At 38.3% G+C, this 13,764-nt stretch overlaps 1 protein-coding gene across 2 annotated transcripts in view; it reads left to right on the forward strand.

Annotated features, from left to right (window-relative positions):
• The window catches only part of LOC115213857 (DNA-directed RNA polymerase III subunit RPC1), a 208,632-nt gene that overhangs the window by 113,490 nt on the left and 81,378 nt on the right, over positions 1-13,764 (forward strand). For both annotated transcript variants that reach the window (XM_029782797.2, XM_036504894.1), the window contains one exon: positions 1,414-1,565. In XM_029782797.2, the coding sequence (XP_029638657.1) occupies positions 1,414-1,565 (152 nt within the window). The remainder of the gene's footprint in view (positions 1-1,413; positions 1,566-13,764) is intronic.

Consider the following 13,764-nt stretch of genomic DNA (forward strand, 5'->3'; position numbering starts at 1 on the left):
GCTATCATGTGCGGCAGATGCACAGGGGCAAGAGACACCACAGATACTCAGAAAACAGATTCCATCACACTCCAGGGTGAGAAACTAGAAGTAGTTGATAGTTTCCGCTGCGTAGGTGACCAAGTTAGTAGTGGGGGTGGATGCTCAGAATAATAATAGCCTAGAATAATAATAGCCTGGGAAAAGTTTAGAAAGCTTCTTCCCCTACTGGCGACAAAGGGTCCCTCGCTCAGAGTGAAAGATAGATTGAACGACGCATGTGTGCAAACTGCCATGCTTCACGGCAGTGAAACATGGGCTGTGACTGCGGAAGACATGCATAGGCTCGAAAGAAATGAAGCTAGCATGATCCGCTGGATGTGTAATGTCAGTGTGCACTCACGACAGAGAGTAAGTGCTCTGAAAGAAATTTTGGACATAAGAAGCATCGGATGCAGTGTGCAGGAGAAACGTTTGCGCTTGTATGGTCATGTACTACAGATTGATGAGGAAAGATGTGTGAAGAAGTGCCACTCCCAAACTGTTGAAGGAACCTGGGGTAGAGGTAGACCCAGGAAGACATGGGACAAGGTGGTCAAGCATGAGCAGCAAGGTGACCTGCTGTGCTTGGGGAGTCCTGTTGAGTCAAATACATCAACATCAAAATATAAATCAAATGGAAATTATAGTTGTGATACTTGTGCCGGTGGCACATAAAAAGCACCTACCAATCATGGCAGGAACCAATGTTGGCACCAATCAATCGTGGCACAAACTGGTGCAGGAAACAGCCATGAACTTACATTGTTTGTCGGGTCTTCGCAATTATAGAAATTATAGAAATTATTATTACCAGTGGCCTAGAACAAAAAAAAAAAGTCAATAGACTATATATTATTCACATAAAAATATCGTGTTCATTAGAACACATTAAGAGGCTTCCAAATAGGAAAGCCTTGTGCTAATAATTCTTATTACCCTAATATTATTTATCATGTTTAAATATTTTTTGATAGATTTGTTTGAAATTTTACCGGCATCCTCTCTGTTGCTGGAAATAAACTGCATCGACGCGGTTGTTTGGAAAAATTAGGATATACAGGCAACTGGTTTACATGCAAATCTAGTTGTGTGTATATTTGAAATCTAAAGGCTCCCTACTGACGAAAACTAGCCTCGGTAAATATTTTTTTACTGGAATGAGTTAGAAACCTTGGTCTAGGAACTAAATTAGATGGTAAATGTTTTTAATTTTCAATCCTTTCAAGAATTTATCCATAATTAGTGGTTTGAGTTTTCTACTGCTTTTTCTAGCACAAGGCTTTCCTATTTGGAAGCCTCTTAATGTGTTCTAATGAACACTATATTTTTATGTGTGTATATATATATATAAACAAAAAGGTTTTTTTCCTATTCGCCATCTTCTTTTTTCAGGTTTCTGTACCAGTACATGTTGCAAAGATTCTTACCTATCCAGAGAGAGTAAACAAGGCTAATATTGTCATGCTGAAAAAAATGGTAACAAATGGACCAGATCATCATCCAGGGGCAAACTTCATTGAGCATCGAGGGACCAAAGTTAAAAAGTAAACCATTTTTATTATTATAATATTCATGTTAATCTCTGGTTACAGAATCGATATGTAGCAGTTGTGACTGAACAACAAACTAAATGGCTTATAAGCTTAAGTTGCCGTCTATAATCCGAATTCAAATCCCTTTGATGTCAGTTTTGTCCTTCTTTGCTTTTGCAAGTTGATAAAATAAGTACCACTAACACAGAATTCACTATTTAATGTGCTGTTTCCTTTCATAAAACTTGGTGTTATGGCAGATAGATGAACCAACGTTTTTTAATTGTTCTTCAGTTTGACCATCATAGCCTACTGACTGGATTTATGTCCATTTCTCCGTGTTAACGTAGGTTAGATGAATATGTTATTGAAGCATTGTTTTATAACCAGATGCTTTTTTCATGCTAATGCATGTCTATTTTTTAAGTAAGGGACCTCTTCTTCCACACAAATTTAAAGTGAGCAGACAGCTTATTGACAGTAGAAGTAACAATAACACTACTTACACGTCATGATTTTTGAATGAGTAACTACAGAGGAAAAAAAAAATAACACACACACATACATGTGTGCGTGTGCACACACTCACACACACACTGGTTTGAATCTTATCACTTGTGGGTATTAGCTGGGTAGATTACAACATGGAATTGGTTAGTGGTTACCACTGTAGGAATACTAATGAATTAATAATCTAATGTATCCCCATTTTTATCACAAGATTAAGAATGACTGTTTAATGATATTAAGTACTTTGTAACTCTGATCTCTGCAGTAATATTTGTTACACGTCAAGTCTTAAAAAAAAAATCACTAATATTAATACACAAACTTGTTGTTTTTGTATGTAGTACCTGTGGTGTGTGTCACACTTAATTTAAAGAAAGAAGTGAGTGGCAAAGTGGGAGAGAGGAGGACAGAGAGGAAGTGAGAGAGAAAGAGAGAGAGTGAGTGAAAGAGAAAAAGAGAGAGAGGGAGACTGTGAGTGGTGACAACGTTCATTTTATGTTTTTAAATGTTTATCACATTGCAAGAAAAGTAGATAGGCAAATTGAAAGAAAAGTTGATAGATAGATCTATACACACATTGTTAAATCAAAGACAAATTACTACAGCAAATATTGGATGTCACTTTCACTTTTCATTACCACACAAGGATAAAATTAACTCGCAAGTGGCTGAGTACTCCACAGACATGCATACCATTAACATAGTTCTCAGGGAGATTCAGCCTCACACAGAATATGACAAGGCTGCCCCTTTGAGTTACAGCTACAACTCATTTTGGCCAGCTGAGTGGACTGGAGCAAGATAAACCTTCAAGTGTTTGGAAGAAAACAAAAAAAAGATCCTATATAGGGGCAGGAAATTCTTTTTAGTCATTAGGGTCTCTAGGGGTGTTAATTCAGTCCCAACAGGGGAATTTGTGGGTCTCACAGATGTGGAGGCCAAGGCCCCAGATAAACACTGATGCACAGGTTGTTGTTATCAAACTGAGCAGGGGTCGAGGGCGGATACACACAATGAATAGCAATTATTTCATCTTAGCTTTCACTGTTTATACTAGACACATGACATTTTTGTCTTACGATATGAAACATTTCGTTTTCTTTCACTCTTTTTAAAAAATGGCACGGCGTCAGTTATGACGATGAGGTTTCTCTTTATCTGATCAATGGAACAGTCTACTCATAAAATTAATGAGTAAGAGGCTGAGTACTCCACAGACATGTATACCATAATGTAGTTCTCAGAGAGATTCAGCCTTGCACAAAATGTGACAAGGCTGGCCCCTCTGAATTACAGCTACAACTCATTTTTGCCAGCTGAGTGGACTGCAGCAAGGTAGAGTACTTTGCTCAAGAACACAGCGTGCCATTGGGAATCATACTCATGACTTTACAATCATGGGCTGAATACCCCTAATCAGTGGGCCATGCACTTTCTCTTAACCACAGAGAAAAGGAGTAAAGTGATAGGGACAGAGAAAGGAAAACATCAGTCATTTACAATGCCAATTAGACTGAAATACGATTGATCTTTTCTACCTTCTTTACTTTTAACAATGAAGAAGGAGGAAAGACATTTATTAATGAATAGAGGTTAAACACCTAAAAGATTAGAGGTTTTTATTTCATTTCATTTCATTTGGGTTTGAGTCCATGCTCAGGCCAAGTCGAAGACTCCACCCTCAGAGTCTGGTGTGGTTGCCAGGTTGTATTCTCTGCTTAAATTTGACATGTGTAGGAGCGAGTTTGAGTCAGTTTGTGCTCGTTGTGTATATCCTGGGAGATGGGGTTCATCTCTAATGGTGCTTAAGTATCTATCCAGTTGCAATTTGAATGATTCCACACTGCATCCTGATAGATTTCTGACATGTACCGGAATGGAGTTGAACAGTTGTGCTCCTCGAACCAACAGACTTGATTCTCGCAGGTTTTTGCTGCCTGGCCAGCCTTTTGTGGATTGGTGGCAGCTGGCAGCGTCTTCCGTGGCGCAGTGAGTGGTAGGTTTTGATACCAAAGTTTGGCACCTTCTGCTCTATCATTTTCCAAATGTATATAATTCGGTATCGCTCAAATTCTTTCTATTGAGTACATCCTCAAGTTTTGAGTCTTTGCCAATAGTCCAGGTCCCTCGTTTCTGAGAAGTATGAGGTAAAATTTCTTTGGAGCGATTCTATCTTAGATAGTTGGCCCTTTGTTGTTGGTGACCACAACTGAGAACAGTAGTCAATCCTCGGAAGTATCATACTGTTCCAGAGGGTTTTCATTGTGAGGTATCTCTTGATTTGAAGGTGCGCAAGATCCACCCGCTGTACTTTCTTGCAGTAAGACAGACTGAGTCAAGGTGTTCTCTGAATTTTAGGTTGGTTCCCATGTGGATGCCTAAATCTTTCACATACTGTTTTTCCATTATTTGTTGTCCTGATGGGTTTCTGTAGTTTGTTGTATTTTTCAGATCTTGATCTGTTCCGTAGCGAATTAGTTCAAACTTCTTATCATTGAACAACATGTTGTTTGTTTCCTGCCATTTATATATGGTGGTCAGGTCCTTTTGTAAGGCCTCTGTATCCACCTCGTCTTTGATTTGTCTCATGACCCTGGTGTCATCAGCAAAGGATGAGACGTTGCTGGTTGTATCTTCATCTATGTCAGAGATGAGGATGAGAAACAGGATGGGCCGAGTACTGTACCCTGAGGAACACTGCTGGTCACAGGTGATGGTGTTGAATGGGTTCCATTCACAGTGACTGTTGAGTTCTATTTGTAAGGAACTCGTTTATCCATGTACCAACTTTTCCTCCTACTCCTAGCTTCGAAGTTTGTGACCCAGGATGCCATGATCTACCTTGTCAAATGCCTTGGCAAAGTCGAGGTAGATAACATCTGTGTTGTATCCATTCTCTAGATTTTCTAGGATTTGGTCATGGTGTGCCAGTAGTTGGGAAAGGCATGATCTACCTAACCTGAATCCATGCTGGTTGCAATTCATCAGATTGTTGGATTCCAGGAACTCAACCAGTTTTCCACGAACTATTCTTTCGAAGACCTTGATAATGTGTGATGTCAGTGAGATTGGTCGGTAGTTCTTTGGTTTTGATTTGCTATCCCCTTTATGTATTGGAGTTATGTGTGCTTCTTTATATGTATTTGGTATTTTGCCATTCTCCATAGATTCCTCCATATCATGTAAAGGGGTTTCGACAATTGTGCCTTGCAGTTTTTAAGTATCAGGCATTGAAACCGTCAGGCCCCGCAGCCGAGTGCATGGAGAGCTTGTCTATGGCTCTTGCTATGTCTTCTGGGTTGAAATCAATGTCGGATAGGGTAGGTTTAGTATGGTCGATATCCTTGAAGAATTTTCCTGGGTCATGGATCTTCATGGTTTTAGATGGCTCACTGAAGACACTTTCATACTGTTGACCCAACATTTCTGCCATTTCAATAGGGTTATTCACTACATCCCCATTTTGTCTCTGGAGAGGTCCTATTGTTGACTTGGTGTTCGAGTATTTCTTTGCAAAACTGTAGAACATTTTGGATTTTTCTTGATGTTTTCTATGGCTTTCTTTTCTGCATTGCTACGTTCTTCATCATAGTGTGTTTTAGATTGTCTTCTAATCTGTATATTTGGTCAAGACTTTCTGTAATTCATGTTTTGATGTCAGCTTAGATGTTTTGTTCTTAGTCTTGACCTTTTGCGCATCAGGATTTTCGTTCCCGTGGTACAGGTTTTTTTGTGGACTTGGTTTTCTTAGAGGAACATTTTTTTTTTCACTATTTCTTCGATCTTGTTTAAGAATTTCTTGTGTTTATCTGGCCAGTAAGGTAGAGATCCCAGTCAATGATTTGTAACTGGTTGTTAATAGTTTTCCAATTTGCCTGGTGATAATCATACCTGCATAGCTTTGGCATGTCCTTTTGTTTAAGAGTTGTGGCATTGGCTCATTACCAATGGTAAATGCATTTCAATAATATTGTGGTCTGAAAGGATTGGGGTTGAGTGAAGGTCAAATAGCGTGTCCTCGTTGTTGGTGAAAACCAAGTCGATCGTATTATTATTCTTGTTGCTTCTGTCATCATTTGTTTGAGGTATAATTTCTCTGTGACTTCCAACAGTTTGGCTGCCGTATTTGTTCAGCTTTTGTCCCCAGTTTTAGTATGTGTCCATGTGGCCAGATGATGTTAGGGAAGTTGAAGTCACCAAGGAGGATAATGTCTGGCATTGACTTGCCATGTTTCCCAGAATTTGTTGGAGCTTCGTCAGTGGCTCAGTGAAGGATAATGTTGGGCTGTTTGGCGGTCTGTACATTATTGTTACAACTGTATAAGTTGGATGATTTTTATGCACAGCAGGTTGCAGTAGGCATTTGATTCATTGACAAGTTCTATGCATGCATAGGTATCATGGATATACATGATAACGCCCCCATGGGATCTGCCTTGTCTATCACATCTGAAGATGTTGAATCTATTGATTGTGATTTCGCTGTTGCGGATGTTTTCGTTGAGATGACTTTCAGTAATTCCAATTATTTTGGAGTTGTTTCTGTTGCTAATTCTTCCAGAAAGGACTTTACACTGTTTTGTTTTCGGATAAAGACCCTGGATATTTGCTGTTATTATGCTTGTTGTACCGGATACATCTGCCCTATTGTTGGCAAGACTGTTGTAGTTGCTGGGACTGTGCTGACTGGATATTCGGTCTGCTGGGCTGTCTGTATTTGTTGTACGTGCCCTGTAAGTCCAGGTGTCAGCCTTTGTATCAATTGCCTGGTTTTGCTGAGTCGTCTGTATGGAGTACAGCTGTTGTTGTAGTTGGTAGATTATGCCTAAAAAACTGTCTTTCATTCATTACTATATCGAATTTCTGCGAGTTTGGGTTTGTTACAGCTGATGTATGCAATTGAGTAGCATGATTTTCATTCGCTGTGAGCCATGACCTGGGTTCCGCATTTTTGGGAAATGGTTTTCATACCCTGCTGAGCCATGACTGGTTTCCGCATTTTTGGGAAATGGTTTTCATACCCTGCTGAGCTTGGTCCTGGTGGTGTGGGTTCAGTAGTTTTATGCGAATTGTACCCTCCGGTGCATAAATTTGCAATTCTCACCAAAACATTTTTTTTCTCAGCGAATTGCGGCACATCTTTGGGTGAAGGAGTTCACATTCTCGGCCATTTTGGCATCCTTTTTTTCGATCAGTACGAAGTTGATATATGGTCTGCATGGTTTGGGGTGACTGTACATGCACCCTGTACCTGAAAGACCATGTTGCACTTGTTGCGCCTGTAATGGATACATACTGGCCTTCCTTCATTTGAGCGTTGCTCTGGATTGTTTCTTTCGTGTGGGAAGTTTGGTCTTTTTCTGCAGGATCTCCTGTTTCTTGTTTTGTAGGTGTTTGCATGTCATGTCTTCATTCTTGTCATTTACAAGAGGCACTTGGATGGCCTGTGTGTGGCAGGATTTATTTGCCATGTCAGTTTCGCCAATCAATGTCTGTTTAGAACGGCCTGTCTGTGGTAGGGTCCTAGGTTCATTCGTTATTGTGGCCCTTGGTGAACAATAACTGCATAGCCAGTGTAGGCCTAGAATATCTGGAATGATGTGGTTATTTATCTTTTTTAAGTAGCACGCTTCGTGTATTCCTTGTCCACAGATGAAGCATGCCAAAGCTGGTTTTTGGCCAAATGTAATGCAGTACTGTTTGTCACACATTTTGCAAGTCTCCGGGAGGAAGTTTTCAATCCTTGCTATAATCCAGTTGGTGAGGTTTGGTTTTGTGAGCTCAACTTGGACACCATCATTCAAGAAAGCTGCTGCTTTCTTTAACATCGTATTCTTTAACATCGTATTCTTTATGGAATAAAATATTTTTTATTTATTTCACTATGTGATCATTTCGTAGAGAAAGACTATAAATTCATTTTCGGAATCTGAGTTGTCAAAGAGTACTCATCAGTGGCACAATAAGATAAAAATAATAAGAACTGAATAAAGAAAAAAGGGGGACTTTAGAATTACATGGGTATGGTGTTCTTACTAATTTTTGTACTGTGTAACTGTTCTTGGGAGTCATGTCTGTTTAAAACACGATAATCGGGTAACGGTTAGGTGATGATATATAGTATAGAAATATAGGTAACTTTCTTTCTATAGATCAGTATAATTTTAAATTCCCATATAAGAAGTAAGAAGCAAGTGGTGTTGAAAAAAGAATATCCAAATAAGGAAGTACAGGATTTTAAATACTGGAGATTGAAATTTATATTTAAACTATTAATAATCATTTTGGTTTCTTTATAAATTAAAAAAGTGTTTAAAAGTAATCATAAATGGTTAGTGATATACAAACTTTATAATAGAATGTTTTATGTAAATAACATGTCAGAATTATAGAAGGAGATAAGTAGATATTACAGAAAGTAGTTGAAGCAGTAACATAGTAGATACTAAAAGCAGTTTATAAAACGATATAAAAAAGAATAAAAATTATAAGAATAATAAATAAAATATGAAGATGAGAGGGTATTTTACTTATAATGTCTGCTGATAAAACTATAAATCATCTATGGAATAATATATAGAAAAATTAATATATTAAAGATTTGAGAATAATTTAAGGGAAAGTAAATATTTTCGAATATTGACTAGTGTAGGAGAGAAAAAGATGGTTTAGTTTATGTCTGCTACGGAGATTGCAAAAATTAAGAATATATATAGATGAATATGCTTACTGAAAAAAAAAAAGTTTTTGCGTCATACATAGTTATATATATACATAACTAGTTGATGTACCTGGTAATTCCCAGAAAAACCAGGACTTATATCCCTTGGTTCTATTCTCATAATTGTTTCACTAATCCAATAACAGCAATACAAAGTATTTAGCCCTTAAAACGGTTTTTGTGCATTTACAGAGAATACCAAACTGTCTTACATAGGATCTCTTTTTATGAATTCCCAATAAGTTATGAATACCCAAATTGTGAAGTCAGTTATGTAATAACATGAAATTTGTTTGCCAATAGTAAAAATTCAAATAAAGTAGCCCTGAAAAGGGCTTTAATACGTTCCCATAGTATATAGAATTCAGGAGGAAATACCAATAAAGTATGTATTTTATTTAGTTTCAGCTCATGAGCTATGGCCATACTGGGGCACCGCCATTTAAAAACGACCAAACAGTCCACTTAGCAGTGCGTGTATACTAAAAATCGTGAAGCATGTTACATAATAACAGGCTAATCGGATATGAGATGATAACAATTCAAAGTAAATAACTCTGAAAAGGGCTTTTGAGTGTTCCCAGGGAATACAGGGGCACTTGTATTGAAATAGATTTACAATGAATGTAGAAACAGACTGACATTTTGTTTCATAGTAGACATACAAATAAATTTGCATGTAGACTTAAAAATAAAATAACATGTAGATTATCAATACATTTAAAACACTTAGAAATATTACAGTTAAATAATAAATACCTGATGATCTGGTGAATCTTATTAAGTTTGCAGAGATTCTTGATAAACAACATTTTTGGTCTTTCTTTGTGGGGCATAAAAAAAACAAATGATTAGGATTGCCAACTCTTGAGTATCCCACATAAAGTTGGCCATGGGAGAAAATTGGTTCTGCAAGGTTCAGACCTACCACATCAAAGGACTGCTCATTGCAAAGCTCAGTTTCAATGGGTATTGCAGGCACTTGTACTGGAAAGGTACATCTGAGGGAATAAGTGGAATTCTAGGAATGAATAGAGGCTTACTGCTTGCTTTACCAGTCAAAATCGCTGTAGCCAAGACTGTTGGCATCATCTTCTTTATTATAAATTGTGTGCCATTGCAAAGCTGTGGTGGATTGAGGTTTTGAAGCAGCATAACTGGTGCCCCAATCTTGAGGTGCAAGTTGTGAGGTGGGAGGCCAGGTAGTGTTAGACTATTCAAGTACTCAGCTGGATAATTCACAGCTTCATCAATGTTGAGTACAGCATCAATGGAATTATAGATGTTATGTTCACCTGACAACTGTTCCAGAAGTTTGATGTTGAAATCTTCAACTGCCTCATTCTTTGGAGCCAAAATGGTATGGGTTTTCAGCAAGTTGTGATCTGTAAACTGATTCCTCAGGTTAGGAAACACCTTATTCATTAGTTCTTTTAAATCAGATACCATATGTCCAAAAGGCAAGCTTACCTGGCCATCCTTCTTGCCAACCAATGTGCTATTATCGACGTCTAACAGTTGCTTTGAAAAGGTTCTGTCTGCAACCATCACCACTGAGCTGCACTCTCATGTTGGTTGTGAGTCTCTGCTTTTGCACATTGCTCTATAGGTAGGAGGACTTTATACTGGCATTTACTTCATCAGCTTTTGTCTCCTTTGGAACTGCAGGAAGGGTTTGTCTAAAATCTTCTGCAAACAAGACTGTAGCACTTCCCATGAGCCTGGTGTTGTGTTGCAGATCCTTAAGGGCCATGTCAAGAGCTTCAAAGGAAACCTCATGGCTCATTGTTGCTTCATTCCAGTTGCAGTTTGCCTTCTCTTTCTTGGACAGGTCCAAAGGAAGTTTGAAACAGGAATGTGCTGTGTGGCCACCACTTTGCAGTGTTGTAGTTATTCCACTTGACACCACTGCTATGGCAATGTGTTTCATTTGGTGCAGTGTAGCCAGAAGAAGGTTGATGAAAAATGTTTCGCCAGTTCCACCTGGAGCATCCAGAAAGAAAAGACCTCTTCTTTCACTTTCAATGCTCAAAATAATGGTGTTAAAAATACCCAGTTGGTACTCCATCAGTTTGTGTTCTTTATCAGCTACATACGCCTATCATTTCCACGATGTCATAGCTGATTTCTCGCAGGTACTCAATTGCGAGATTGTTCGCTGTCTGCTCCGGTTGAGGCAGACCAAATGTGGAAATACCTTGACCTCCCATAGCTTGCACTCAGGTGTCCAGATTGAGTAATGCCTCATTGTAAATGGTGTTATTGAATGTGGTAATTTCCACTGAGGTTTGCCTTTGAAGCCTTTGTAGGATATCCTCTGTCATGCTGGTTTTGTGGGTCGCCCAAAGCATGAGAGGTTCATGCAAGCCACATGTCATCATCATGATAGACAATAGCGGGCACAGTTGACTTGGTGCTCTGCTTACTGCTGTCTCCTGTTGTGTCTGGGTAGTATTATCCTCCAGTAGTCCATGTTTGGTGCAGGCTTCTCTGTAGGTTGTGCAGACTTCCCCATTCTGTCTTCGAAGGTCTTGGAATGATGTAGAACCTCTGACAGTGTGTAGCAGCAGATGCAGAAGGAAGCACTCTGGCTGATTAGGGTGCACAGTGTACACCTGCCCAATAGCCCCACGTCTGAAGACAGCATCTTCTTCCCAACCTTCAACGCATGCTCCTTTCTTGCGTCTGTTCCATCTATTGTGTGCCAAGGTGTAGTACATCTCTGCATATAACAGTGTTCGGGCAGATCACATTGGCATAATTTGAAGAAAGCTGTCAAAGTGGTTCCTGGTAGATTCATAACTATGTTTCAAGCATTGTCTTCTGTGAAATATACACACTGTCCATTTTCAAGATGTACAGTTAGATGTTAAGAAGGTGTTCCTACATGTAAACAGAGTGTAACCTTTGTGATGACAAGCAGAACAGTTCTTCATGCAGCGCTTATCAATTGGCTAAAGTGACATGGAAAGCATTGTCATTCATGGTATATTTGTGAATAAGTCACTAACTGAAATAAGTGGGTCTATTGTTTAGGAAAATAGTATTTACTTGTTTAAGGGTTGTACTGGATAAATTGTGAAAATAACTCCCTTTTGAGAAACACTGATTTAACCTTGGTTTTGTTAAACGAAGTTAAAGCAAAAAAATACTTCTTAAGAAACCAAACAGTCTTTCCTTCCTTCATGCCAAGTTTGAAGAAAATATCTCTTTTGCATCTTACTTTTTTGGTCTCTTAAATATACTGCATTTTGTGGCATTATTTCAAGCCAGTTGGCTTTCTTTGCACAAACTGTATGTGCATTTTTCTCACGTATGTGTAGTATCGATCACAACAGCTGATATACTTGCGCATACAAATGCACATTCCCATGGCTTTATCGATCGCATTCTCATCTGGAATTGATTTTTGTAATTTTTTCAAGACTTATACACGCCCTGATACCGTCAGTATCTACATATCAAATTTGAGCGCAGTCGGATGGAGGATGCCCGAGATCCTAAAAGACACACACAGACAAATAGAATGGATTTTATATAATAGACGAGCAAAACGCCCTCCGCCCAATGGACGGTGCTGAGTTGTCAAACATTTAAACCAAATTTTCTTCAAAACAACTTGTCCAACTGTCCCATAGGCCTCCCCTTTGAGAAACACTGATTTAACCTAAATTTGAGACACCAGCAAAAGAAGAAATAAAGATAGACTTTTTTCTATTCCAAAGGAAAACAATTTTATTCACACAAATATGCAACCGAAGGGTTTAAAGTACCAGTAAAGCTGTTGACTGGGAGAATACAAACATGGTTGAAATAGTAAGCTTGGCAGGAAAGAAACGTGCCTTTAAGCAGTACAAAATCAACAAAAAATGGAAGGTGCAGTTATGTACAGGTTGACGGAAGAAAAGCAGGACAAAAACAGCTTTATCGATCATATTCTCACCTAGAATCGATTTTTGTAATTTTTTCAAGACTCATACATGCCCTGATACTGTCGGCATCTACATATCAAATTTGAGCGCAATTGGATGGAGGATGCCCGAGATCCTAGAAGACACACGCAGGCAGGCAGATTCTGAAAATGAATTGTCTTTCTGTATGAAACGATCGTATAACAAAAAAAAAATAATAATAATTCTATATTAACATCTAATCTCCTCCATTTATGAAAAATATGTTTGAAATTGTCGAATTTTGTTCTATAACATAAATTATATATAATTAATATTCTTATATAACTTTTCATATCTACACCAGTTTTCATCAGTAAATTCAATGTAAAGTATAAAGAATCAACGTTAGAAATCTTTTGGAAACTACTCCAATTAAAGGACGAACCACATTCAACCCTTTTTAAATATATATAGGTGCAGGAGTGGCTGTGTGGTAAGTAGCTTGCTAACCAACCACATGGTTTCGGGTTCAGTCCCACTGCGTGGCATCTTGGGCAAGTGTCTTCTGCTATAGCCCCGGGCCGACCAATGCCTTGTGAGTGAATTTGGTAGACGGAAACTGAAAGAAGCCTGTCGTATATATGTATATATATATAATATATATATATATATATATATATATATATATATATATATATATGTGTGTGTGTTTGTGTGTCTGTGTTTGTCCCTCTAGCATTGCTTGACAATCGATGCTGGTGTGTTTACGTCCCCGTCACTTAGTGGTTCGGCAAAAGAGACCGATAGAATATGTACTGGGCTTACAAAGAATAAGTCCCAGGATCGATTTGCTCGACTAAAGGCGGTGCTCCAGCATGGCCGCAGTCAAATGACTGAAACAAGTAAAAGAGAGTATATATATATATATATATATATATATAATATATATATATATATATATATATATATCTACGTATATATATATATATATATATATATATGTGACCAAGTTAGTAGCGGAGGTGGATGCACAGAGTATCACCACTAGAATACGAATAGCCTGGGCAAAGTTCAGAAAGCTCCTACC

This window comes from Octopus sinensis, linkage group LG7 (genome assembly GCF_006345805.1).
Source record: "Octopus sinensis linkage group LG7, ASM634580v1, whole genome shotgun sequence".
Lineage (NCBI taxonomy): Eukaryota > Metazoa > Mollusca > Cephalopoda > Octopoda > Octopodidae > Octopus > Octopus sinensis.